This window comes from Drosophila serrata, unplaced genomic scaffold (genome assembly GCF_035046125.1).
Source record: "Drosophila serrata isolate PLE 108 unplaced genomic scaffold, ASM3504612v1 contig_362, whole genome shotgun sequence".
Classification (NCBI taxonomy): domain Eukaryota; kingdom Metazoa; phylum Arthropoda; class Insecta; order Diptera; family Drosophilidae; genus Drosophila; species Drosophila serrata.
Window position 1 is genome coordinate 250,080 of NW_028257260.1, and position 26,317 is coordinate 276,396.

General features: G+C 34.4%; 3 protein-coding genes across 14 annotated transcripts in view; 2 read left to right on the forward strand and 1 right to left on the reverse strand.

Moving 5' to 3' along the window:
* Positions 1–440: 440 nt before the first annotated feature.
* Positions 441–2,425, reverse strand: CtsB (Cathepsin B). The gene is made up of 3 exons (XM_020951447.2): positions 1,830–2,425; positions 1,545–1,712; positions 441–1,084 (listed from the first exon to the last, which is right to left on the reverse strand). The coding sequence occupies exons 1-3, from the start codon at positions 2,214–2,216 to the stop codon at positions 611–613; spliced, it is 1,029 nt and encodes a 342-aa protein (XP_020807106.2). The 5' UTR covers positions 2,217–2,425; the 3' UTR covers positions 441–610.
* A 111-nt stretch (positions 2,426–2,536) lies between these two features.
* On the forward strand, positions 2,537–3,624 carry amrt (TM2 domain-containing protein 2 amaretto). Its single transcript, XM_020951448.2, has one exon. It carries the CDS (start codon positions 2,759–2,761, stop codon positions 3,437–3,439), a length of 681 nt encoding a protein of 226 aa, XP_020807107.2. The 5' UTR covers positions 2,537–2,758; the 3' UTR covers positions 3,440–3,624.
* A 240-nt stretch (positions 3,625–3,864) lies between these two features.
* The window catches only part of inaE (inactivation no afterpotential E), a 73,871-nt gene continuing 51,418 nt past the window's right edge, over positions 3,865–26,317 (forward strand). For 10 of the 12 annotated variants that reach the window (XM_086838987.1, XM_086838991.1, XM_086838984.1 and 7 more), the window contains exons 1-3: positions 3,877–4,469; positions 6,200–6,445; positions 26,205–26,299. In XM_086838987.1, the coding sequence (XP_086695113.1) occupies positions 26,205–26,299 (95 nt within the window). In that variant the 5' untranslated portion in view covers positions 3,877–4,469; positions 6,200–6,445. Of the gene's footprint in view, positions 4,470–6,199; positions 6,446–26,204; positions 26,300–26,317 lie in introns of all 12 variants that reach the window. The other 2 variants (XM_086838980.1, XM_086838982.1) reach the window with 2 other exon arrangements.

Sequence of the window (26,317 nt, forward strand, 5' to 3'; positions counted from 1 at the left end):
AGTTGTTTCTCTTTCTTTTTGATGAGCGGTTTACATTGAAAGTTTTGCTTTTAACATTATCGTGTGAGGAATGGTACTGAGTAATCCGATAAATCGTTCTATATTACTTATATATATTATATATGTAAAAGCGATGAACTCGAGCGAACTGTACTCATTGTTTGATTAATCAATTGAGGCGCTAATCAGATTTTCAACATGCAAAAATGCAAACACAGGGCTTGAACGTTTGAAAGCTAAAGAGTTTAGTATATAGAAACAGATGAGCTAGAAATATGACAATAAATATTCCATTCCCTTATGTTGAGTGTTTCTTCTTCTCTTAATAAATTAACTTAAATTTAAAATGATGTTTGTTTAATAGAAGAACAAAGTATAGGTAGGCATATGTTTTTAACCAAAGTAGGTTTTATAAAACCTATTAAAAGCCATTAATGTTATCCATTTAGACATATACAATACTTTATTATCAATCAGGTTTATATTGTTGACATAGAATATTAGCTACATACATAGACTCGTCATTATTTTTGAGAACTTTGGAATGCAAATTATAAGAATAAAAAATAAACACTTGATATTAGCGGATAAGCTGGTATTCCTGGTCTATCTACAGCCTGGGAAGACCTGCTGAAATGGAGTTCTCAATGCCGCAATGATCTTGGCCACGCAGAATGCGGAAGAAACCATTATCGCCCCAATCGGTGTTCCAGGAGTTACCAATTAGCCAATAGGGCACCTTCTCCTCACCCCAAACACCCCAGCCGAGAATGCGAATGGCATGACCGCCCAGCTCCTTGCCGTGCTCATGCTGATAGACGCCGTCCTTGTACAAAATGAGATCTTCGTATACTGTAAATGCTCCCTCCACCGGGCCATTGGTCATAATCTCCTCCTGAATGTCACGCACATTGCGACGCACAGAATAGGACTTGGATCCAAAATGCTTATCCTTCGAGTACTCCACTTTGTAACCGCTCTGGCAAAGGTGCTGGCACTTGGGAGTGCCACCGCCGCCGGCGCAGGGCGGTCGGGTTCCATTCACATGGTGCTCACAGGGGGAAATCTCATAGGGACGGCAGCCCTGCAAATGTAAAGAATTAAAAACATTAAGAATGAGTAACTATGAAGAGGAATTGCAGTCCCTTATAGGAATTGAGTCACATGATGATACATATTTCTTTTAATTCTATAACTCACAAGTTTTATCAAGCTGTGATTAATTTCCTTTGTTAATCAGTTTCTACTTAGAATTTGTATATAAGCAAAGTGCATATATACAAATGTTTTATCTTTGTCAAGGGCAAATTGTCATAAAATGCAAATGAATAGAAATATAAAGGCAAGGTTTTTATGTAAATTCTAGGACAAGTGAGTGATAAGCTTTGAAAGTTGTTCAATGCATTGCCAGCAATTTTGTACTTTGTAATTTGTGAGAAAGGTACTCCAAGATTTAAATTAATATGACAACTTGATTGCATTTTATCTAAGAACTAATTACTGCTTTTTGTTTACATTTTTCTTCGATTGATATTATTTATTACCTGATTGGAACCATAGGGTCCTCCACTGACAATTCCCTTGCGCGTCCAATAGCTCCAGGCGGCTCCCGGGAAGCCACCGTTGCAGCCAAAGCCGCAGGTGTGGCAGCAGGACACCAAATCATCGGCCGAGAAGTGGAAATTCACCTTGCCTTGGGAATGGATGCACACCTGGGTTCAAAATTGAAGCGTAAATAATATAACAAAGGAGGATCTATCTTATCGCTGCGTATCGATAAGAACAAATACACAAAACACAGAGATAAGCCAGAAGAAAGAGAGACTCACCCGATCGGACATGGCTTCGACGGCGCCAAAGGCCCAGCACGAACCGCAGGAGCCCTGATCACGGATCTCGCCAATGGTGGGACAATTCGGCCAGGCCTTGCGGGCATCAAACTCCTCGGGTATATCCTTGGCACCCTGGTACAGCTCGCCAAGCACCTCACGCTTCTCGGGCAGCGCAAACCTGTGCGCATCTGGATGTACGCCCATCAGGCCGCGGATATGCTCCTCGCTCACAGACTTGTCGAAATTACGGCCCACCGTCCAGGTCTTGGCCTTGCGACGCACCAGCTCAATAAACTCATCCGACAGCATGGACGGGGACGAGTCCTCGCCAAAGGCCAGGACCACCATAACGGTGGCCACTGCCACCAGCAGCAACAGTTTCATTTCGGCTTGGTTTCTCCTACTCCCGTGGAAAATCGTGTGACAAAGGCAGCTCTGCAAAGTGACCAGTCACGGTGCTGGCGAGAACGAAACAAAAACAAAATGGGGGAATATGACGCGTCGCTACGTTCCGTTCCGTAAAAATCTAGCGGAGTACGTCGTCGTTCCTAGATCTACGTTGTTTTTGTTCTGAAAAATGGGAAAATTGTAATGGTGGCCCACCATCGGTGGCGGCACATCGATTACGGATATATCGATACCCCCGTTTGCTCGATATTTGAATTTGCGCATATAACATTTATGCATTTTTAAAAAAGTATTACTTTTGTTCCTGTGGATAAGCTATTGAAACCTAAATGCGATAGAATGTTAAAAAGTCAGCATATGTAAGTTGCATATTTTATTGAAGCCACTCTAAAAACAAACGATAGCTACCGCAACCGATAGAATCTCGCGATGTGGCATCACCAGAAACCCGCACAGCTGATCGGCTGGTATGCAAGTAATAATATAATAATAATATCGCAAATAACAATATTGCCGAGATGCGGCGAAGGTTGGTTTTGTACGCGTTATCTGCGTCATTGTTCGTTGCTATCATCGCCATCATCCCGACCACTGGGGCCATCCAGGCGCGCAGCGATAAGGAGCAGCCACAGACTGTCGTCTCGGGCACGGCGGTGCAGTCGGTAGTGCCAGTGCAGGCGACGGGATCCGTGTCTGGATCTGGTTCTGGCTCCTCCGCAGCCGCTGGCTCCTCGAACTCGGCCTTCCATCCGCTGGGACCCAATGTGCTGTGCTCCTTCCTGCCGCTCGACTTCCTCGAGTGCAAGGAGCCGATCGATCACCGGGAGAACGCCACCGCCAAGCGGGAGAAGGGCTACGGCTGCCTGAAATTCGGTGGATCCACCTACGAGGATGTGGAGCACACGAAGGTGCAGTGCACCGTGTACGCGGACATAGACTGCTATGGCAATCGCACCTTCTACCGCGAGGGAGTACCCTGCGTTCGCTACACAGACCATTACTTCGTCACCACACTCATCTACAGCATGCTCCTGGGCTTCCTTGGCATGGACCGCTTCTGCCTGGGCCAGACGGGAACTGCCGTTGGCAAACTGCTCACTATGGGCGGTGTGGGCGTCTGGTGGATTATCGATGTCATCCTGCTGGTCACCAACAATCTGCTGCCGGAGGATGGCAGCAACTGGAATCCGTATGTCTAGCCGTGTGATATTTGCATCCTCTATGTCTGTCCTAGCTGTTAAGAATCATAATATCATAGGTATAATATATAGTTTTGTATGCTCACAATGTGTAATTAAGGAGATTTCTTTGGATCTTTGATCACAAAACTATAGTGAGCTTTAACACATTTCTTTATGTCTAATAAATGATAATAGTTTATTAAGTATGTATGCTTAATTTGGTTTTTGATTTCAAAAGTCTGTTAATTTCCTGAAAAACAACATTACAGTCGTGATAACATAAAACAACAAAACCTGAGTCGTTACTAATATTCTTATCATGACTGTATGCAACTTAACAGTTTTGTTCGCTGGGCACTGGCTATCGATATTCCTGTTCGATATGGCTACTCTATTTCTACCCATCTGGCCACTCTTAAAGTAAAAATCACGAAATAAATATCGATATTTTGGTATTTTGATATATTTTCAACAACCCTACTTCTGTGTGCGCTTCATTTCACTTCGAGCTTTCGTCCAACTGGAAATACGGTGGTCGCGGTCGACACCGCTTTCTTTTCCACCAAATGATACCGCGGCGTGCGCGCGTCTCCGTCGAAAACAAATGCAAACGCGGGTCGGTCTGTGAATGAAACATACAATAAATTTAGGCGCATGTCTAAGCCCAGCTTCTCACGCAATGGCCGCCAGCTCAGGAGACACGGATGAGTTGCAATTAATCGGCTGAAGACAATGCCATGAAGAACGTAAACAAACGTGTGTAAATTAAAGAAAAGAGAGAGTGCAAATGAAAAAAGGAAGAGAACAAGAAGTAATGGCAACAACAGCAGCAGCATTGGCGACTGCGACGCCGGCAGAGGGAGCAAGTGCCAATTGGAATTTCCTTGGATGCTGATGGTCGTCTTGTAATGCCGTAGTGCTGCTTCCAATACATACATCTATGTGTATATGTGCGTGCGTTAGTGTGTTTGTGTTAAACCGTGTGTTGTGTGCCGCTGAAAATAGCCAAAAATAACGGAAGGTGGAAGAACTGCAGAAAAGCGAAATGGTAAATAAAAGTAAAGCAAAAGAGAGCAGGGAAGGGAGAAGGGAGAATGAAGAAGTCTAGGGGGTGGGCACTATTTATTTTCCATTTATCGATCCGCGCGCATTGAAACACCTGAAACACGGCAGCATCACCGCCGACTTAAACCCGCTATAACGGTTTCGGATTAAGGCTGCGACGCGAACTGCGAGGCGGCCGCATTACCGGTCGCCGGTAATTAACCGACAAGGCCGTCGCTCTTGCACATACATATACATACATGTACAAGCGCATTCGTATATCCCAAGATGTGAGTTTCAGTTTCGGTTTCAGTTGCGCTGCGGCGGGGTGAAAGTTCGTGCTCATTAAATGCAGAACCAGCAGCAGCAGCGGCAGAAGCAGCGGCAGCAGCCTTCACGGCAAGCGCATAACGGTACGCGGTGGCTCTCGTTGCCCGAATCCCGATACTCGGTATTGGGTGTACTCGCCTATGAGATGCGATGATGTAAACGAGATAAAGCCAATCCCGTAAACGGCAGCAGGCGAGCTAATTAAGAAGCGCATCCTCTTTAGGAGTATTTAGAAATGAAATTAAGAATATTTTAGGATGGAGATGATATTGATATCTTTTTTTTTAATTTAGCAAGAAAAGTAAAATATCTATCTATTATGAGAAACATATTTTACGCTAGCATCATCATTCTAAATTTCAAATTAATTAAGCAGATTTATTAACCTAGTGAAATCTAACATACGAAAGCTTGCCAAGTTAAAATTAAAGTTAGTTTTGGCGTAGCTATGCGTTTTTAAAAGAATTATCTTCTAAATATATTGTTAAATATTGATTCAAAGATGATGTTATGATGGATTTTCGATTTTATCCCATAATACATTGCCAAACTGCATGGATATATAAACTTCAGCTTTTCGAATTTACTTTCCTTTTTTGTTTAAATTAAATTTCATCGTACAAAAAACTCTTGGACCTCCTTATTTTACAAATTTGTACACGGAAACATTAAATTTCCATGTAAATATACTATTTTATTATGGAATATGCAATTTAAATCCGAGATTAGTATGTATTTTTATAAAAGTGTTAAGTAAAGCTCAACAGAAAGAGATTCTAATATTAACTCTTAACCAAATTGGTTTTAACTAAGCTAAGCTTAAATCCAATCAAAGGAAAATGGTTTAGGGACCGGAAAATAGAAGATTATTATTTTTAGGTAATAAGAAGGAAGAAATACTTTTTTCTACTGTTAGTAACTTAACTGTGAGATGCTCGCAACTCAAGACATAATTTGAAGCAAACTTGAAGATACATAGCTGTTGCTCTAGCTTAGATATACCTTTAGTTTTCCTTTCTTAATGTGTAGTTTAGGAAATTTTCAAAAAAAACTTGTAGTTTATACTTGAAAATACTTATACATCTACATATTTCATCTTTTGCTAGGGAAATTTGTTTTGAAAGTAAATTCGAAAAGCTTCGGTTTAGGTTTGACTTTACATAGCGATTTGCGTAAAAGTGCAAATTGAATTTAACAAATTCCTTCAATATCAGCTTACTTAGTAGTGTTTTCCCCTTCTCACTCTCCCTTTCTCTCTCTATCTCTCTCTCTCTGCATTTTCTCTATCGCCATCTCATTTGAGAAAGTGTGAAAGAGAAAAGCAACAATAATCATGCTAATGAAGCCATGCGTGAAACTTTTTTCTCAATTTTTTTTTTGTATGTTGAAAAATTTCTTTTAAAGTGCAACCAAAGCGAAGCAGCGCAAAAATAAAAACCATAAAGTATAACAAGAAGACGTCGTCGCAGTGGAAAAGCGTTAACCAAAAAAACCACAGAAAAAATTAAACCAAAGCCCCAAAGCCGAGGAACGAAAAGCGAAGAAAACGTCAAAAGTTGCCAACTTTTCCATCGCAGCAGCAGCAGCGTCAGTGGCGTCAGCAGCGACGCCCGACTGCAGCCAGCATCGCACTGGCAACAAAAACTAACGGTAAGTAATTGTTTAATATTTTTTATTAAAACTAGCTTAAAATTAAATATATACATTTCTGATTTTAAAATTAATAAAGCATTTGTGAAATTTTTGGATTAATATTTAAAATAGCTTGATACATTTTAATACCCTTGAGGTTCATATAATATTGGAAGTTTGCTATCTATAATATCATATATATTCTTGATCAGCATCAATCGTCTTGTCCATCCTACCCATGTCCATGAGAAAACAATATGCCTTTTTTCTGAATTTAAATGAATGTATTTTTGGCATATATATGATGTTTATATTTACCGAAAAGATTTATCATTTAAAAAAATATCAATTTAAAATCTTTATATTGGATATATTTGCGGTATTTTGTAGTCCGATTTTCATCAAATTTTACACAAAATTTTGATTAATATATAATCTGTTGAAAACTGGAAAAGTTATAATTATAGTTTTTTTTTCTAAAAATTTTCCGATTGTTCCTATGGCAGCTATATATATGTATATATATAGTCCACCGATTCGCCATGCTCCGACTTATTTACCAGTAAAATGATATAGAAGAATAACTCCATAGTTTACTTTAAATAGCTTAAATTTGTTCCAAAACAAATCTCGCACATCCGTGCATATGATTCCCAACTTGTTCTAACATCCCCGGAACGAAGTGACTTCTTCTGGCCTGGTCTCAGCAAAGTGTTGTGTTACAAAGTTGCAAGTCATTGTTTACTAGTGTTCAAAGTTAATCACTGATCATACATACATACTGGTCAGAGTTACTTACTGATCATTGTTACTTACTGATCATAGTTTCTTAATGCTCATAGTTAATTAGTGATCATAGATACCTATTGTTCAGAGTTACTTACTGCTTCCTCTTGAGAGGAATTGAATAATTATATGAATAAAACCATAGGTATGTCAAGTTCTGGTCCGAGGTGTATACTTAACAGTTTAGACACTACCGTAAAAATTTAATAAAATATATATTGATTGATTTCTGTTATATTTTCTCTCTGTGTTGACGCTTATCTTGGTCAGTTTCACATTTACGGCTCGGTTTTCCAAACATTTTTTGATTTAACCGTTTGGCTTGCAGTTTAGCCAAAATGTAGACACAGCAGAAGAGGCTCGCAGAAACAAAACGAAAATTGAAAACTGAAATGGGTTTTGCAGTTCGAAAGCAACCTCATCACAGGAAAATAATTTGCTTTTAATCCATTACTCGATAAAAAGGCAAAGCTGGCGATTAAATTAATTACTCTGCCTGCCGTATGTTTGATAACACTCAAAGAGTGGTAAATAAATCACAGAAGCTTGATTTAATTGTAGAAAATAAATCATCGTCATTTCATTAGGTCAAAGTGTTGATTCATGGAAATTTAATGAAAATGATAAAGAAAAAATCATATAAATAATCATGAAGTGAATAAACCATAAATATATTGTGTGTAACTTCATTTTATTTTCTTTTATTTTAAGATAAATTAATGATTAATAAATCCTTTTAGCCTTATAAGATAAGAGAGAAAGAGTTTTCTATGCCGTTAAATACTTTATTTAAAAGTCATTGAATATGTTCCTTTTTATTTTAATATTTCATTTACTTGTTTAAGATTTCTATGGGGGATTTTTCATAGTTTTTTTTTTTTGTATACACTTAGTAAATAAAATATTGGTTAAATGTCATCCCCAAAAACTAGAAGCGTTATTGTCTTGACAGCTTTAAAACTCAATGATAACCAACCCCCAAGATTTTCCGATGTTAACGATAGAAAGTCATCCCCATCGCCGTTCAACTTAAATGCTTTGAATGATTACAAGTGTGAATGATTTTTTGCAAAAAAAAATTTAAATGAAAATTAACGTTTAACAAAATGAGATGACGAAAAAATGACAGAAAAAAACAAATGGCAAGAGGGTGGTAAATTAAAAAAAATAAATAAAACCGTACAAAAAGTGATAAAAATAGACCGAAATTTCTGTGATGCCGCATGCTGTTTCTATTTCTGCCAACAGCAATGCCTAGAGAAGAACACAGGAAGAAAATAGTAGGTTAAAAATCAGATATTGCTAAGTATTTAGAATGTTGAGATTCTTAAATGAGATTAAGGATTATATTAATTTTGATTTGATTTATATTTATTTGGAGAGATAGTTATAAATATTAGGGATTTGGTTTATTTCCTTTTTGTGATAGATATGAATGTTTAGGATTAAATTTATCTTTTAGTTTTTGGATTAAAAAATATAAAGATTATTTAAGCGGATAAATCAAAATTCGATAATATCAGCAAGCAGTAGTTTATGTAGGCTTTTGCGATTCTTCTTACGTAACTTTAGCTTTTAATAATTTTACTAAATACTTGTTATATAGTAAAAAGTATATATTATTGTATTGTTTCACACAATTCTGTTTTGATAATTTCTAGCTTGCTTTTTTCAACTGCTTTGATAATGATTTTCTAGAAATTTGACAATTTATAATCAATTTATAGTATAAACTCTCTTATGACTCTTCTATATTAACATATTCTTTCAAAAATCCTAATGCTAACCCAAGTTTTTAGTATCACATACTAAGTATATATAAAATAACCACAATTTCTTACAGAAACTCTCCATTTATTGCCTTGTAATATTCACCTACAGGTGTTGTTTTTGTCCATCTGAACGTATTTTTTTTTCAATATCTGTCAATGTTTTGGTCATCAATTCCGGACTTAAACTGGCTAATTCCCTTGCACACAATCGTTAACGATTGGCAAATAAATCGTACGTGACTCTGAGTTTAATATTATGCGGTGTGAATTTTCCACTGTGTATGCCAAAGGTGGGTGGCAAATTTTGTTCTTGCTTTTTTTTGTTTGTATGGAGAAAATGGGAAAATTGGGCATAAGAATGAGGACGCAGGCGGACAGACACACAACAGAGTCGCCGCCACCATCGTCGTAGTCGTTGATTTTTCCCGTAGTCTGTGTCCGTGTCCGAGCATTCCATTTTTCCCCCTTTTTGGCTATCCGCATAAAACTTCCGTGGACCAGGAGAGCTCTTCGGGGGTTAGTTATTTTTGGGGACGAAGCAGCAGCAGCAGCAGCAGCCCTCTAAGCTGAGGATTCCTTCCTGCCTTCAGGACATCCAGGAGAAGGAATGTGCGGGCAGGATGGAGATGCCTGTGGCGAGGGCAACGTGTGCTCTTTCTGGGTCTCTTCGTCTCAACTTACCAAAGTTGGCTGTACTGGAAGGAAGAAAGGAATATGGCTGGGGAAGATGGCCAAAAAGCGGACAATAAATCCATGGAGTGCTCCATGAAACCCGTTTAGCGGCGTGTCAGGTGTCCAATTTGTTTTATAATTTCCCAGCGAGTTGATATACATTTCTAATTAATTGTTTGACCTTTATTTGTAGTTTTCGTGTGCTCGAAAGTTGCTAGAATTAGGCATATTATGTGAGGGAATGTTTATGAATATATTGTATAATATAATATATTATAATGTATATTCAGCTGGTACTTGGGAAATGACAAGTATAGTCAACTTTACATACAGCTTTGTATACCCTTGCAGGGTATTAAATTGTAAGTCTAAAGTTTCAAACGCAGTGATGGAGTCATTTCCGACCCTATAAATCATATATATTTGTGATCAGCATCAAAATCCGAGTTCATCTAACTAAGTTTCAGGGAAACAAAATTTTTCTTAATTTTTTAAACATTTTATAATCGTTAAAATTGGCAAACTTTGACAAAAATTTTAATTTGTTGTAATTTTAAAACTAAATATGCAGATTTGTTAACCTTCTAAAAACTAACACAGATAATTTTTTCCGAATTGAAATTAATGTATTTTTGGCTTAGTTATGATATTTGAAAAACTTTAATTTACCCAAAAAAAAAGAGCATATAAAAATATTGAGTTAATATAACTAAATTACAGATTTTATAGATTTTCTTGGAGGTATGCGAAGGCCAAAAAGCAAATGATTACCCAAAGCCTTTCTCTATGTATTTATTTATATTTCTTATTATATATTTCTAATTTCAATCAAAATCTTATTCAATAAAGAATAACATTGGAGAAAAATTAGAATAAAAAATAGAAAAAAAATACATGAAATTTGGAATTTTTTGGAACTATTAAAACTTATGCTAGTATCCTAATAAAATACAACAAAAAATAGTTTTTACAAATTGAGATTTATTAAATTCTTGGCTTTGTTATGATTTATTGCGCATTCAATCCTATAATCCTAGGGGTAACTGTAAGGGCATACACCTTTCGGCTTTCCTAAGTTAGCTTTCATTCTATACTTTATTAGAATTTCCGGCATATTTCAATTGGATTTTATATTTTAAATTAGAAAAAAAAAAAAAAAACCATGAAAATATATATATATTTATACAGAATACATGTAATATATATAGGTAATATGTTTGTGAAAATCGAAAATTTCAGTTTTTGTTTACCTCCTTTATTAGTTTGTTGTGATTCCAGCATCTCAATAAGATGCAATCTCAGCGCCCAAAGCTTGATTACAAAATGTCAAGGGTCCACCCATTCTTGTGTCCTTCTCGACTGTTGGCCTGCCTTCCTGTTGTCCTTTTTGCCTCCTTTCATATGTCCATGTTGGCCGTCTCTCAATTCCGCTGACAAAGAGAAAAAAACAAAATTAAAAAGAAAAAGAAGCGCAAACTCGGCGATGGCGATGGCGATGCCTTCTGTTCTGTTTGGTGAACTTTGAAGGATTTTCCCATCGAGGATGCTGGCATGCCAATGTGTATCTATGTGTGTGTGTGTGTGTTTATGTGTGTATTAGCAAAAACTCCTCATACATACATATATACTACATTTGCACAACACAAACAAACACACACACACACACACACACACTGAGAGTCACGCATAATACACATGCAAATGTCAAAGCTGCCAGTCTGTCGCCATAAGCGTAAGCGTTACTTGTCCCACCTTGCCAGCCCCTCACCCACTTGCCACCCAACCACCCACCACCCACACCCATCACAAATACCCTGTCACACTGTCACACCCCTCACCTCCCCACCCCACCCTGCAAATACCGCCACCTGCCCCTTGTGGCAACGGCCATCGGCGAGTTTTAGCGGATTTTGTTTGAATGAAAATCGGCGACTTTACTGTTGTTGCTCTTAGGTTAAATACAGTGATCACTCATTATAAAGAAACTATTTCTGATAGCTGAACATTCAGGTGTAAACACCTTTTTTATTTAGAAACTATAAACATGATTTATATGTTAACATGAACACCATAAACTAGAAAATGTGTGGAACTAGGAGATTTATCCTCTCGACAAAATCAAGTAAAAGAAAATAAATAAATAAATGAATAAATAAATAAATAAATCAATAAATAAATCAATAAATAAATAAATAATGGTTAATAAAACAGCAAGTAAGAAAGCGAAATACTTAAGGCACTCGGTGAAAGAAAGTTTAGCAAAACCTACAAAAATATACCCATAATGTATGAATAAGTTTAATTAATGATGATGTTTTATTTAGTTTTACTAATATTTAACATGGCAAATTTATTTCACAAGGTTCCTCACAATTAAATTCAATTAAATTTATGATTTAATAGAAACATTCATATATTGTGTTATACTTAGCTTTGACTGAAAGCTTTTAATGTCTTAGGGTGTACATCTGCTATTTGATATACCATTTCACACTACAATATCCGAATATCTTATATAATTTATTTATTGTTATTGTTTTAATTGTTACTGAATATATTTTAAACATAAGAATATATTTATATCTTATATATAACTAAATTTATATAGGTTTTAATATTTTTTTTCAACAATCATAGCTTAAATTAAGCTTAGCTCTTTGGAACGATTAGATACATCCAAAGGAATATAGTTTTATCGTTCATACATTGCGAGTATAAACTATTCGATAACATATCAATATTTGCATAAAATATCAATTGATATTGTACTTTGTTGGCTTTTCCTATACCAAATACCTTTTCGATTAATTCACTATATCGATAATGTCCTGTTATGTTTTTTGTTATTATTTTTTTGCTTCTACTGTTATTGTCTGTCATTCCATGCGTTTTTCTCTATGCTCTAGTAAAATTTGAGGAGGGTTGTTGAGCAAAATGGAGAGAGAAAGGTTGATATTATAGGTGTAGATGTATGTATGTAGATGGGTAGGTGTATGTGTGTGTGTGTTTGTGTCTCGTGGTGGGTGAAAAACTTTGAAAAACTCTCCACCATCTTTTGCGAAACCGGTCTCTACGAAGGCTTCTCTTTCACTGTTGCTCTTCTTGTTTTCTAACGCACTCGGAAAAACTTTAAATTTAATAAAGTATAAAGTGCTTTTTACAGCCAAAGATTATGGGTAATATATAAGAGACAGAAGGATTCATCTCAGAATTAATTATAAATCAGCATCATCAGTCGAGTCGATTTAGCCATATTTGCTCGTTCATCTGTCTGGCAATCTAAAAAGAAACTTGTATGTTCATTTATTATTTCTACGTTTTACGTATTTTTACGAGTAATGAATCTATTTTTATAAAAAACAGTTTGCACTATAATTCTCAAGTGATTTTTCGCCATAGAAATAGAACTCAAATTAATTCCATAGTTTCCTTTATCTCATATGAAAGTAAGCATAATTTGAGAATTTTTTTCGTTGTATTTTTCCAAAGTAATTACACATTTTCTTAAAATTTAATTTGTGCTCTTAAAGGTTTAAAGATTTAAATATTTTTCTAACTGCAACAATCTCTATATATATTTTTTTTTTTTTGTTCTTGTTTTTGTGTATTCCTGTTTGCGGTCGGTTTTGTTCTATTTGGCAAATTGTTTGGCACAAACAATTGCATATTTTTGCAGGCTCTCGAAATATGGAGCGTTCTTCCTGCTTTTCTTTTTGTTTTCTTCCTTTCTACTTGCCTTTCTTTTACTGCCTGCGGAAAAAATGCCGTCGCAGGAAAAAAAAACAAACGAAAAACAAAAAGAATGGGTGACAGAGAGTGAAGACTTAGAGACAGAAATTGCGGCACTCAACACGTCTTCTTACGCACTTCCTCCTCCTTTATTAGCAGTCTTCCGTTTTACACGGATAGAAAAAAAGGAACTTTTAAAGATTTCCGACCTGAAAAACGTTAATCAAATATGAATTTATATAAAATTAGAACTCGATTTGTAACTTGCAAGTATATACATTTGCATTAGATAAAAGTAAAGAATGATTTGAAACCTAATAAGGCTTATTGTGTACTTTTCTCTCTACTTCTAAAGCTAGTAAAATTAAAAAATCTATAAAAATTAAAAAATGAGACATGAAAGGCACACTATTCTATGGTGTTCTAGTATTTCCTTTTCTATGATTTTTCTTTCAGTGTTTGTATGTCTGCATTTTGTTTGTTGTTGTTTATGCTGCACACAGCAATGGTAAAATGTCTTAAAATATGTCTGTGTTTCCTAAGCTCAAAAATAGTCCATATAGATCTCATATTAAAGTTAATTTTAGTTTAAAGCCATCTTTCATTTTGTGTAGGTAAAAACTCTCTGACACATTACATTTTCTAATTATACTTAATTGCAAAACATTATTTGCAACTTTGACATTTACAAATATTCTAATAGACAACAGTGAGTTTTACATTTTAAGCAAAAAATTCAGCTTAATGAAGAAGAAGCTTTTGTTAAATGATACAAAGTTATTGTTATTAACGTTAGGTTAGGTAACTTACCATTTTTTACCTAACATTAGTCTACAATTTAAGAGGAATTAAAAAGTGATGGTATATTTGTATACAAACCAAAAGATTAACTCAATATAAGCAGTTAGAATGAATTTTTATGAATCCTTTTCAAAGAAATATTTATAAATCTATTTGTAATCAGTAGTTGACTTTCTTATAAATTTTAAAGTTTTATACTTTATTCTTTTGAGAAACAACAAAATAAAATTAAGCTCAAAATCTAGAAAAATATATTTATAATTTAGTTCTTTGGCCAAGAAAGAGAATCAACTGCATTGTAGAAAATAAATAAACAAGTGAAGGCTTGTTTACAAATAACAATTTTCAAAAAGATTGCCAATTCTTTTTGACGTCTAGACGCGTGTGTGGAAATTCTTCTTAATGCATAAACAATGAGTTTACTTTTAACAAGTTAATTTATAGGGCAAAAAGGAACGTTTTACCCATATAATACTTTTACTAGCCAAATTATAGCTGCAGTTCTAAGAATAAATAGCGGCAAGACCAAAGAATTAAATAAAACATTTAAAATTGCTCTCTGCTGGTGTAAATAAATAGTAAGAAGCCCCTAATTAAATTTTGGGAAGCCTTCTGTTTTAATTTATTTGTATTTGCTTTTCTTTCTCGGGGCCCAAAACAGTCGAAAAAATCCAATGCCAGCAGCAAAAGCAGCAACATTCCTTGCATGCTTTCAACTTGGCCTTTATCTTTGTCCCGAAACCATTTTCCTTCCGTTTCCGCCCTGCAAAAAAATAAAAATTAAATAAATCCCTAACCCATGTTTCGCCACATTCCATTGGATATAATAAATACCAAAATGCGATGAAAAGAAACAGCTAAAAGGAATTAAAAATGCAAAAGTAAAGAGTGAACCCAGAGAAAGCAAATTGCTAAGTTACACAGCTTGTTTTTTTACGTTTCCTATTTCGATTTAGTATCTATGGAAAATGCTCAAACTCTTACTGACATGGAAAATTCGTTAAAACATGTCAAATGAGCAAAAGCATTCCTGGAGTTTGAGAAGGATAACTACCCTTATCCATTCCTTTGAAGGAAATTTAATAATATCCTTAAGGAATATAGCTATAAATAGCTTCGATTTAAAGTGTATCCTTGGCATATGCAACACTTTATTTGATGTCTGCAAGGTCTTGGCCCTACACTCATCCCACATTCACATTTCCCATCCACATTATCGTCTTTATTGTCATTAAACGGGCTCAACATCATTGCCATAAAACTTTCTTCTTTTGGCCTTTTGTTTTTGCTGCTTCTGCTGCTCCTCTATCTCGTGGCTGACATTGGCCTTTTAGTTTAATTCCGTTCGACACGCTGCCTTGTGAATGAATGGCATTGTTTTTATGTCGCGACCCTTCCTTTTACTTCACTCATCCCCAGCGAAGCGACTTTTCCTCTACCAATGTCAACGCTTTTTTACCTAGGGACAAAGGATGATGTGCCCGCTATATAAACTATCTGTATCTATGTATATATCATAGAGTATATGTATACACAACTTTGTCTGGGGGCTCAGCTTTTGTGCTGATTCTGATCCTATTGCCACAAATATAACACAAAAGGCCTGTTCCATGCCACAGTCATGGATAGTGGCGATAACAGTGATGATGGGCACCGTCAATCAGCCACCGATGTGCTGTATATTTTGACACGGATCTGGAACGTGACTCACATTGGTATATAAGTTGTGGGGAATGTGGGTCATATATGTACATACTTATAGATATGATAGATTTTCATTGTGACTAATTAATTTTAGCATAGAAAGGGAAAATGTACTTTCAGAGATATTTGATAACATTTACATGATGAGAAATTGCAACGGGTACAAGGATTTCATAACATGTAAGATAAAATTGTAAATCATATAGATTTTAGTGACTCTTATTTATTCCTTAAAGTTTACTGGTCATAACTATTTACTAATCATAGTTACTTAATGTTCATTGATACTTACTGACCATGGTTACTTAGTGGTCATATATACTTACTGATCATATTTAATTGCTAATCAAAGCTACTAATTATAGTTCTATAAAGCGTCCGATTGTTCCTATGTCAGCTATACTTCTTGGACGTTGATGCACTAAGTTCAGTACATTCAAGTGGCCCGTATGACACCAGGCACGTGCCTGTTAGGGTTAGGTGTTAGTAGGCGCGATGGAAAATATAGGACAGAATACGAGGAAAATTGAACTACCGGCGTGCTGCCAGATTGTTAGCTTGCATGCTTACTAAGTGTGTTAGTATTAAAGATTTTAATTTAGGAAGGGTATCTACATTAGAGATTAGTGTGTACAAATCATTATAATTTGCACATAGCACTCTAAAAGGTTCATGCAGTTCAAAGGAGGTCCTACAGTGGCGCAACACTAATGGGATATAGGATCTAGTAGTTCTACATGGTACATGGAAATTAAGCTGACTCAACAAGTCAGCACTTTCCACATCACCATGTATAAGGTTAAAAATAAAGGTTATCCCTAGCATCGTTCTACGATTGGCTAAGGACGGCAAGTTTATTAATAGGAGTCTACTAGAGTAGGAAGGTAATCTTTGGTTTGCATCCCAATTTAAACCGCGTAGAGCGAAAAGTAAAAAGTTCTTTTGAACCGTATATATGTATATAGTTCGTTATGCTCTGATTTATATACTAGTAAAATTATATAGAAGAATAACTCCATAGTTTTATTTGAATAGCTTGCTCTTAAATTCGTTCCAAAACAAATCTCGCACATCCGTGCTTATGATTCCCAACTGGTTCTAACATCCCCGGAACGAAGTGACTGCTGCCAGCCACGTCTCAGATATGTGTTGTGTTACAAAAGTTGCAAGTCATTGTTTATTAGTGTTTAAAGTAAATTACTGATCATAGTTACTTAATGCACATAGTTACTTAATGTTAAGAGTTAATTACTGATCAAACTTATTTACTGATCATATTATTACTGGTCCTAGATACTTACTGATCAAGTAACTTACTGGTCACAGATACTTAATGTTGAAAGATACTTACTGATCCTCTACATTTAATACCCGTTGCTCTGGCAGTTATATTTATAGTATTTTGATTTTCATCAAACTTAAAACGAAACTCTATAAAAATAAAAGATAGCTTTGAATCAAATAAGATGAAAATATGTTGAAAACTGTAAAAGTTATGATATTTTGTGTACAAAATTCCGATTTTGGTTGGTAATCAGCCGCAATGCAATCTTAATTGAGTTGTCAAGTTCACAAGGAGAAAAGTATTTAAACTATTCATATTTATTTATAGTGAAATTGAGAATTATTACTCCATGTTTTTTGGACTTTGAGGGATTACGCTATAAATCATACTCACAAGTCTAAGTAAATAGAGATTTGGCAAGTGCCATTGCAATTAAAAATGCAAAAAACTTTTGTCGCTCAACTTTTGGGGTGTTCTCCTTTTTTCTTATATTTTTTTTTAGCCTACTTAACTGGCTCCCAAAAAAAAGGAGGACAAATGGAGTGAGTGTGTTGCGTGAGTGTGTCATATGTGTGTGTGTTTAATATGTATGAAATGCCAGAGCACCAAAAAAACATGAACCAACTTGGTGGGGCTGGGCCCCAGCATTAGCGGGTCGTTTGGCGAAAAACGCTGTAAAAGCCCCTCATTAGATTCCCTCACCTCATTTCACCTGCCAGCTTTCCACATGTGTGTTTACCTTCCTCAAACAGCAGGCTCGCTGCTTTTCCTACACCTACAAAACCAACCAAAGAACCAACCAACCAACCAACCAACTGACCTGACCCACCCTTTCCGTCCGCTCGACCTGGTCGCCAAAACATACAGGAACAAGTAAGAGAGCTGTAGGCTTAAGTTCTCGACTATCAGATACCCTTTAGTCAAGGCTTAGCAAGTGACTTTATAAGGCTGTGAATATAAACATAAATCAACAAATTAATGCTGTTTAATGCTGCAATTTATAAAGTGATATTTTATTTTATTTTAATATTTAAATGTATTTTAACACTCTTGCAGGGTACTATAATTTATCATTTCCGACCCCATAAATAATATATATTCTTGATTAGCATTCCCAGCCGAGTTGATATGACCACCTCAGGCAGAAAAAAAATTTTTTTTAATTTTTTTTCTAAATTTTATAAGGGGTTACATCATTAAAATCATGAAAAATTGCTACAAAATTTTAATTTTTATGAAATTCTAAACCGAGTATGCAAATTTGTTAACCCAATAAAATCAATGATTTTTTGGCTTTGTTATAAGTTTTTTTTAAATTTAGATTTGTCAAAAAAATTGGTATACAAAAATATTGATTTAAAAATTTTTAATATTTTAAGCTTATTTATTAAAGATTTCCGATATAATCATATAGTGTATTGCACAGTGCATGAGTATATACATTTTTGGAAGTTAGTTTTCATTATTTATTTACTTTTTAATTACATTTTTTTTAAGATGCCTTAATTTTCTCGCAGTGTAAATCCGTTCGTTGGCATTTTTCCCCTTTTTGGGTGGCTTATTTTCATTTTAATTGCTCGGAAGGGAGCACACGTCACGCGAATCCTAAAACTATATAATGTGGCGGAAAGGAAAGGAAAGGAAGGTGGAAACCGCAATCAGAGAGTGTGCGCCTTGGTTTTATAAAGTTATTCACATCTGAAGGCTCAGGCGGGGGATCACAAAAAGGGGTGCAATTAACCCCTTGGGGGGCACCTGCAGTTTCCGTGGGTGAATAAATACGTTACCTTTTGTGCTCCTGGTGTGGGGAGAGGGGGGAGAAAAGAGAAAATGCGAGTATTTTATTCCAAAATTGCAGCGACACAAGTGCGATGGAAATTCAATTGGCGAAATATGCGAAAAATAGTCGGGGTACCGAGGTCCCAGGGTCCCCATAACGATACTAAACACCGATGCCTCTCTGTTCCCATCTAAATTTAGATCGATTTTCCCCCCATAGTCCGGTGGCGCTGTGATGTTTATATATTTCTGTATAGACTTTAAGTAAAATGGATTCGCAACGAGCGCTGCTAAATTTAGTATAGGACCAAAAGCAAACAGTCCACACAATCTAGGGTACACAAAACATCAGGTTACATTTGCAATCGATTGAAACGTGCCAGATGCCCCATTAGACGCGCTTTCATTTCCAAGGGCCACCGTTCTATGATTTTCGCAAACAAGTTTCCTAATGGCTAAATGGCTACTTGGTGGTATTTTTATAACAAATTAAGCATTGTTTATATGCTTGTCTTAATTAAAACAATTCTTGGAAACATTTTGCCAATTTTCTATTTTTATTTTCGTTTTACATATTGTACTAACCAAGAATGTAGAATAAAGATATTTTCGTATTGCTCCTTTTAAGCCTTCATTATTAGATTTTTATTTATTTACTAAACTTATTCTTATTAATTTATAATATTTACTTCATGTACTTCTTTTTAAATAAATGAAAGCCACCTTAGTGCTTAAATCTTATGCAAGAAACCATGTTTGATCGCAACTAAACCTTTCTCGGCTGCAATTTTAATGTTCGCAAATAAAGGACCCTTCTATGAGCTTCTCAAACTTGTTACCTAAACAATACCCCCTCGAACTTTGAGCATCTTGTTTCTGCAAAAGTTGTTGTTGTTTTATTATTGAACTTTAATGCAGTTTGCCATTTTACATTTTTTTCTAACCAGGAATGTATAGTGGACATTTTTTTTATTCAATCGTTAGGCATTCGATAGTAATTTGTATGGTTTTCATAATTTTTGTAGAACCACAAATAAATTTACACCAACTTAAAAAACATGATTTTAAGTATAAATTAATTAGAAACAATAAATAACTTCCTTAATTAAGGTGGTAAATAATGTCACCAAATAAAGGACTCTTCTAAGCGCTTATTAAACATGTTACCTAGGTAACACCTCTTGAGCTCTCTCGTAGCAGTTTCCCGAAAATTCCATTCCTTATTTTGTGGTTATAGTGCTCCTTCTTTCATAGAAAAACAACCTGATTTACAGCATCTTCGTATAGTTCAAATGCCTTAAGTATTGGTATTATTTATTTTAATTTATCAATCAGGAATGTGTCATAACTTACAAAACTGCATTCAAGATTGTGCAAGTAAAATAAGTGAATTTAATTAAGGGGCAACATTTTTGAAGGTTTATTTGCTAATGAATAAATATTTAATTTTAATTGAAGCCCTAAATAAACGAACGCTGAAATTAATTTTGAAAACCACAGAAATGGCAACCAGGTAAAACGTTCAAATTTCAGAGAATTCTATGAAATTGTGGTTTCCATTGAATTTGTGAATTGTAACTGAGGTTGCAGGTACTATGGGGGTTAGGTCTTTAAATTCTTAAATTTAAAATGCAGTCATGCATATTTATGTAAGACAGCAGCAGGTTTTAATTGAATAAAAAGTATACTCATATCTATGTAAATGTATCTTTGCAATATGTTTAAAGTGAAACACTTAAAGTTACCCTTAAAAACCAATCTTTAAACAAACAATCTATCCATAATGAAGATTTCATGGATATGGCATTAAGTGATATGGTATCTTAGATGGTACTTCAATTATGTTGTGTTTAATTAAATTATATACACCTGATGGCTGGCCCTTTGAAGAACTCTGGCTGAGTCATAATTGTTTAACCCAGAAACTCTGCATTATCGCGGTTTGGTCGGTGGACTCCGCCCAAAGCACTTGATGAATTGTTTTAATGGCTTATCATAAATCCAGTTGTTAATTGCACCCATCAAGGCTGTGCTTACCACGAATTCCCCCGCGAACCGAGCCGCAGTACATACATATATCTCAAGTGGAAGTGAGTGCATGTCACCTGTGTTCGAACATCTCTCACCCCCTTTCCCACCCAACATTAGATTAGTGTCTGCCTCTGGGTATTATCTTATCGGACATGGATGGTTACGGCTTCCAAAAAAAATATGTGAAAGAACTACGATCCCCATTGTGAGATTTATTGGAACAGAACCTAATCACAAAAAAATGAAGCGATATAGGCGGCGTCACGGATCATTATTTAGCCAATAACCGTGACGGGAATTATCATCGTCATTTATAATGGCAATAACTAAATAATTGAATACGCTCCTATATGTATATCTATAACATATATGCATTTACCACACAGATACATCGAAACAAAAGAGTAAATTGCCATCAATTACTCTGCCCTTGCCCCATTACGGCTTCTTCGACAGCTGTGTGCCTTTTTTCCCCACTGTGCACTGCACTCAAAATCCTGGTCAATTGTTAAGTTCAAACTAATTTACATTGTTATTATAATTCTGTATTAGTTTTTAATTTACTTGAATCACAATGCTTTTAAAATTAAGTGTACTACTTTTATTATACCCTGGCAGGGTAATGATTTCAGTCAGAAGCTCGAAACGTATTGAAGGAGTACCATATATTATATATATTCTTGATCAGCATGAAAAGCCGGATCGATCTAGCCATTTCAGACAGAAAAATACATTTTACCATCGTTTTTTCCAAATTTTATAAGGGGTTACATCGTTAAAGTTTTCAAAAATGTATAAAAATTGTAATATTTTTTTTTAACTTTAAATTTAGTATGTAGATTTGTTAAGCTGGTAAAAACTAACATAGGGAAGTTTACCGGATTAAAACTAATACTTTTTTGGCTTTGTTATGAGTTTTTTAAACTTTGATTCGTTAAAACTGGCATACAAAAATACCGATAAATATTGATGTAAAGATAAGAAGTATTTGATGCTTAGCTATGGTCGATTTCTGATACAATCCCATGATTCAAGGTATGTAATACCCTACATACCCTAAGTTAGTTTTTCTTTCTTCTTTAAGGTGATATTTTTAATTTTAGGGACATTTTCGGTAAAAGAAATAAATAATTTAGATAAATATTAAATGAAGAGCAGTTACTTCCAAATTTAACATTTAAATTTGCCTTGTATAAAAAACCTTGAAGGTCTTCAAAGTTTATTTATTAAATTAATTTGTATGTAGATATTTTTTTTTGTCAGTGTCGTGTGATAATGTTTATACCTGTAGTTGTTCTAATGGGTTTTCAAGTTACCGGAGGGCGGTGGGAGCTTCTTTTTCACCTTTCACCCCCTCGTAACCACTGAGAGCACCCTGCTATTGTTATCCAACCAATAATGGTTCCAAATCATGGCTCATTGGCCATACGGCCAAATGGTGTGCAAATAAATGCAAACTCATGGCTCGTCATTCAGATTTACATTCGCATTCACATTCACATTCACATTCAGAACGACATCGTCACAGTCATCGGCATTTTGTCCATTGTGAAGGCAAAGTTCACCGGGGCAAAGCCAATGCCAATGTCAATGCCAGAACCTTTTGACTCACCTTTGCTATTTGGATGAAGGTAATGAGTACGAGTAAATGCTTGCCGATAAGGATTACCAGTTGAATCTGAAACGGAAACGGAAACTGAATTTGAATCCGAATCCGAATCTAAATCCTTGCAATTAAAGAACCAAAGCTCTCCTGGTGGCAGCGGTAAATATTACATGAATAAAACAATCAGTCACCAAAGACAATTCCGAGAATAACAAAGGTGAGGGAAGTTGATGCGGAAAAGGTCAAAGTTTCACGGAAAATATAGTTTGCATTAAAGTTTGGCAAGAGTGTAAGCAGTAGCAAAAATATAGACAATAAAGAAAACTTTATTAAGGGGAGTTAAATACTCTTTTTTTCGTTGGTTTATAGTTTTTGCGTACAAATTTAAATAGTTTATTATTTGTAGAATATACTCTGAAAGTTTTATTATTATTTGTTTTTGCTTTAAATAGTAATTAAATAATTGTATATATCCAAAGTTTTAAAACAAATGAAACATTTTTTAAATATTAAATTGAGTATGCAGATTTAATTTAATAAAAATATAGAAATTTCGGTTTCCTGAAGTATGTTTTCTTTTTTGTTTTATTCTTAACATTATATATTATATATTGTTATATATTTTTTATATTTTTTTTATTTATCAATGTTTAAAACTACCTTTACCAACCCTGTTAATGTCTGCAATTTATAATATCAACTCTCTTCGCTCGATTTATTATCTTGATTATTTATTAATGGCTTGGAAAATTGCAATTTAATGGTGATTACAAGTTACTTAAAAATTCGAAACGATATCTAAGCCTTTTAATCGATAAAAAATGTGCATAAAAACAATCTAAATGAGTATAAATGATGGATTATAAAATGAACATTCAGATAAAACCTCCCGCTGGGATAACGAAACTAAAAACTTGAACTAAAAATTCACTTTCCCATAAAAACCTAAATATTTCTTTTTCGCATTTTCAAGATGATAAACAGACGAAGATATTGGGTCTAGTCGCGGTACTCAATGAGTTTTTATTACACGCTGTTGTTTATATGTTTATATGTAGAGGTCGTTAAATCATCCGGGGCCTCCAGGAGTCTATAAATAATGCCCCAAAAATGTAGTAATGCGATATCGTATAGTGATTTTAAGTGAACTTTGGAATCGCAAAATAGTATTTCGTACTTGAGTTGTTGTGTTCACTTGGCAAGTCCAACTAGTCCGGCATGTCTTGGCCTCATTAGCATTTCTAGTTAATCCCCGGATATGCAAATATATCTGTGTGCATTCCCTTGTGCGATTCCCATGTTAAACCCGCCTTATCGGAACCCCGTTGCAATGTCGAGCCAGTGTGATTATGGTGACGGTTTCAAGCATGATTATGGCTTACATCTTCAAACACAAGTTGCTATACACTAGAATTTCTAGTAATTTCATTTTAGTTATGGGGCCTCGAAATATACAAAGTGTGTTAGTGGAAAATGTTTCATTTAAGACTATTTAATTACAAATATTTTTGAATCTTGTGTGCCAACATTTTGTGGGTTCTATATGTACTTTTGTTTACAAATACTAAAGGAAAGCTATTTTTCATATTAAACAAATCAAGTTGATATTTACCAAAACTAAACAGATCTTTTATAAAAATACGTGTAATATGTATAAATTAGAAAAGAGCAGAAAGAAATAAATCAATACTTTATTGATCATTTATGGAAAATTCGATAAATAACATTGGGATACGTTTTAAATTAAATTTTTTTGACATTACAAAGAGTTGTATAAGAAAAATATGTAAAATCTCATACAATTTTTGATAATAAATATTAGATATTTAGGTACTAATTTTTACTTTATTACTTAAATGTTAATGAAGGAAAATTTAATTTTGATTTAAACAAATTAGGTGTTCTTTGGGGTATATGTATGTAAAAAGTAAATTGATATTCTGTCATTTTAGGGATATTTTTCTCAGATATAAATATTTAATTTTGATATATTACTTAATTTTGATAGATCAAAGTTTACAATATTTTTGATATGATATCCGTAAGATTTATTATAATATAATAGAAAATATATTTATTCAATAATATAAATGTATTTATAAAATATATAAAATATAATATAAAATATATATAAATATATAAAATATATATAAATATATAAAATATATATAAATATATATAAATATAAAATCTTTAAATTCTATTTAAATTCTTTACAATATATACAAGGCATTTATTTAGTATATCAATATATTTGAACACATTTTGTTTTCTGTGTAGTTTTAACGTCTTCACCACCCTACCCTACCCCCCTGCTCCTGTCTAACCCTGATTATGCTTTGCTTTACATTGCACTATATGACATTTAGGGGGATGAGGTTGTGCTCTAGGTTAGGTGGCAAAATGGGAACCTTAAGCCATGCCTCCGAGCTGCGTTCGTTCTCCATATTGACATGACTGTGACTGTACTTTCGCGTATATGGTAGCCATATGAACACGTTGCTGCGGCTGCCACTGATTTTCCAGTGTGTGGGATTATATAGTAATTTCAGCAGATTACCAATTGCCACAGGCATTTTGGCCTCTCAAGTTGTATGATTATGGGAAAGGATTCATAAGCAGATGTTCCTAGAAAGCATATGTGTTTATATGTATTATCTTTTTTAATTTCCTTTATTTGAAATACATATATTTGAGACTTTATTTTATAAGTCAGGTCATATACAGAACGTTGTTGTGAGCAAACAAATGCAGCAGGTGGTTAGTAGATCTTTTTTCACTTTCACCAAGAAAGTCTTAAAACACTTAGCTACATATCGTTAATTACTTTAAGATTTTCATGGTATTATATATGATATAGTATCCCATAGTATATCTTTTATTATACATGTCACAGAAAAAGCCTTGGAAACTACTAGTAAGCTCTTTGCTATACATTTTAAAGTCCGAAGTATATTTTTCTGTTTATAATATATATACTATTTTTATTTATTTAATATTTTATCTACCTTTACCTTTAAAACCGTGACAGTAAAAATCAAAGAACAAAACCAAGCTTACCTTGGTTAAACTAAGTTAAAGCCGTACATCACTGCGTATGCGTGATGTGCTACGCACAATTTAAAGGAACTCAAAGTAATTTTCAGGGTTTTGAAAGGTATTTTTGAGAATATATATATACAGATGGTAGAAATAATAATATATATGTACTTTTATGTAAATATATTAGTATCTGTTTATACAAAAAACCCTTTTATATACTTAATTCGCACACCATATCACGCATACGCAGTGGTGTAATGTCCTAACTTACTTTTGATTAAGATAAGCTTGGTTTTATTCCAAGATTAGTATTTACAAATGTGTTTTAGTTGTTCGAAACGTTTTATAGATTATAGATCCTTTTTTAACTCTTTTAAATCCTGATTTCACACACCATATCACGCATACGCAGTGGTGTACTCTCTAAACTTTAATTTAATAAGAACAAGTTTGTTTTAATTCCTTGATAATCATTTACAAATGTATTAGAATTCTTATAAAGGTGTTTTTGATTATCAATCCTTGATTTATTATAAAAACTAATAGTTTATACTTTCAATTTCCTTTCAGATGCCTGGTCTTGTGGTCTTCAGACGCCGCTGGTCAGTCGGCTCTGATGATCTCGTGGTGCCGGGCGCATTTCTCCTGACAATTCATTTCATTTGGTATGTAAAACAGAGCGA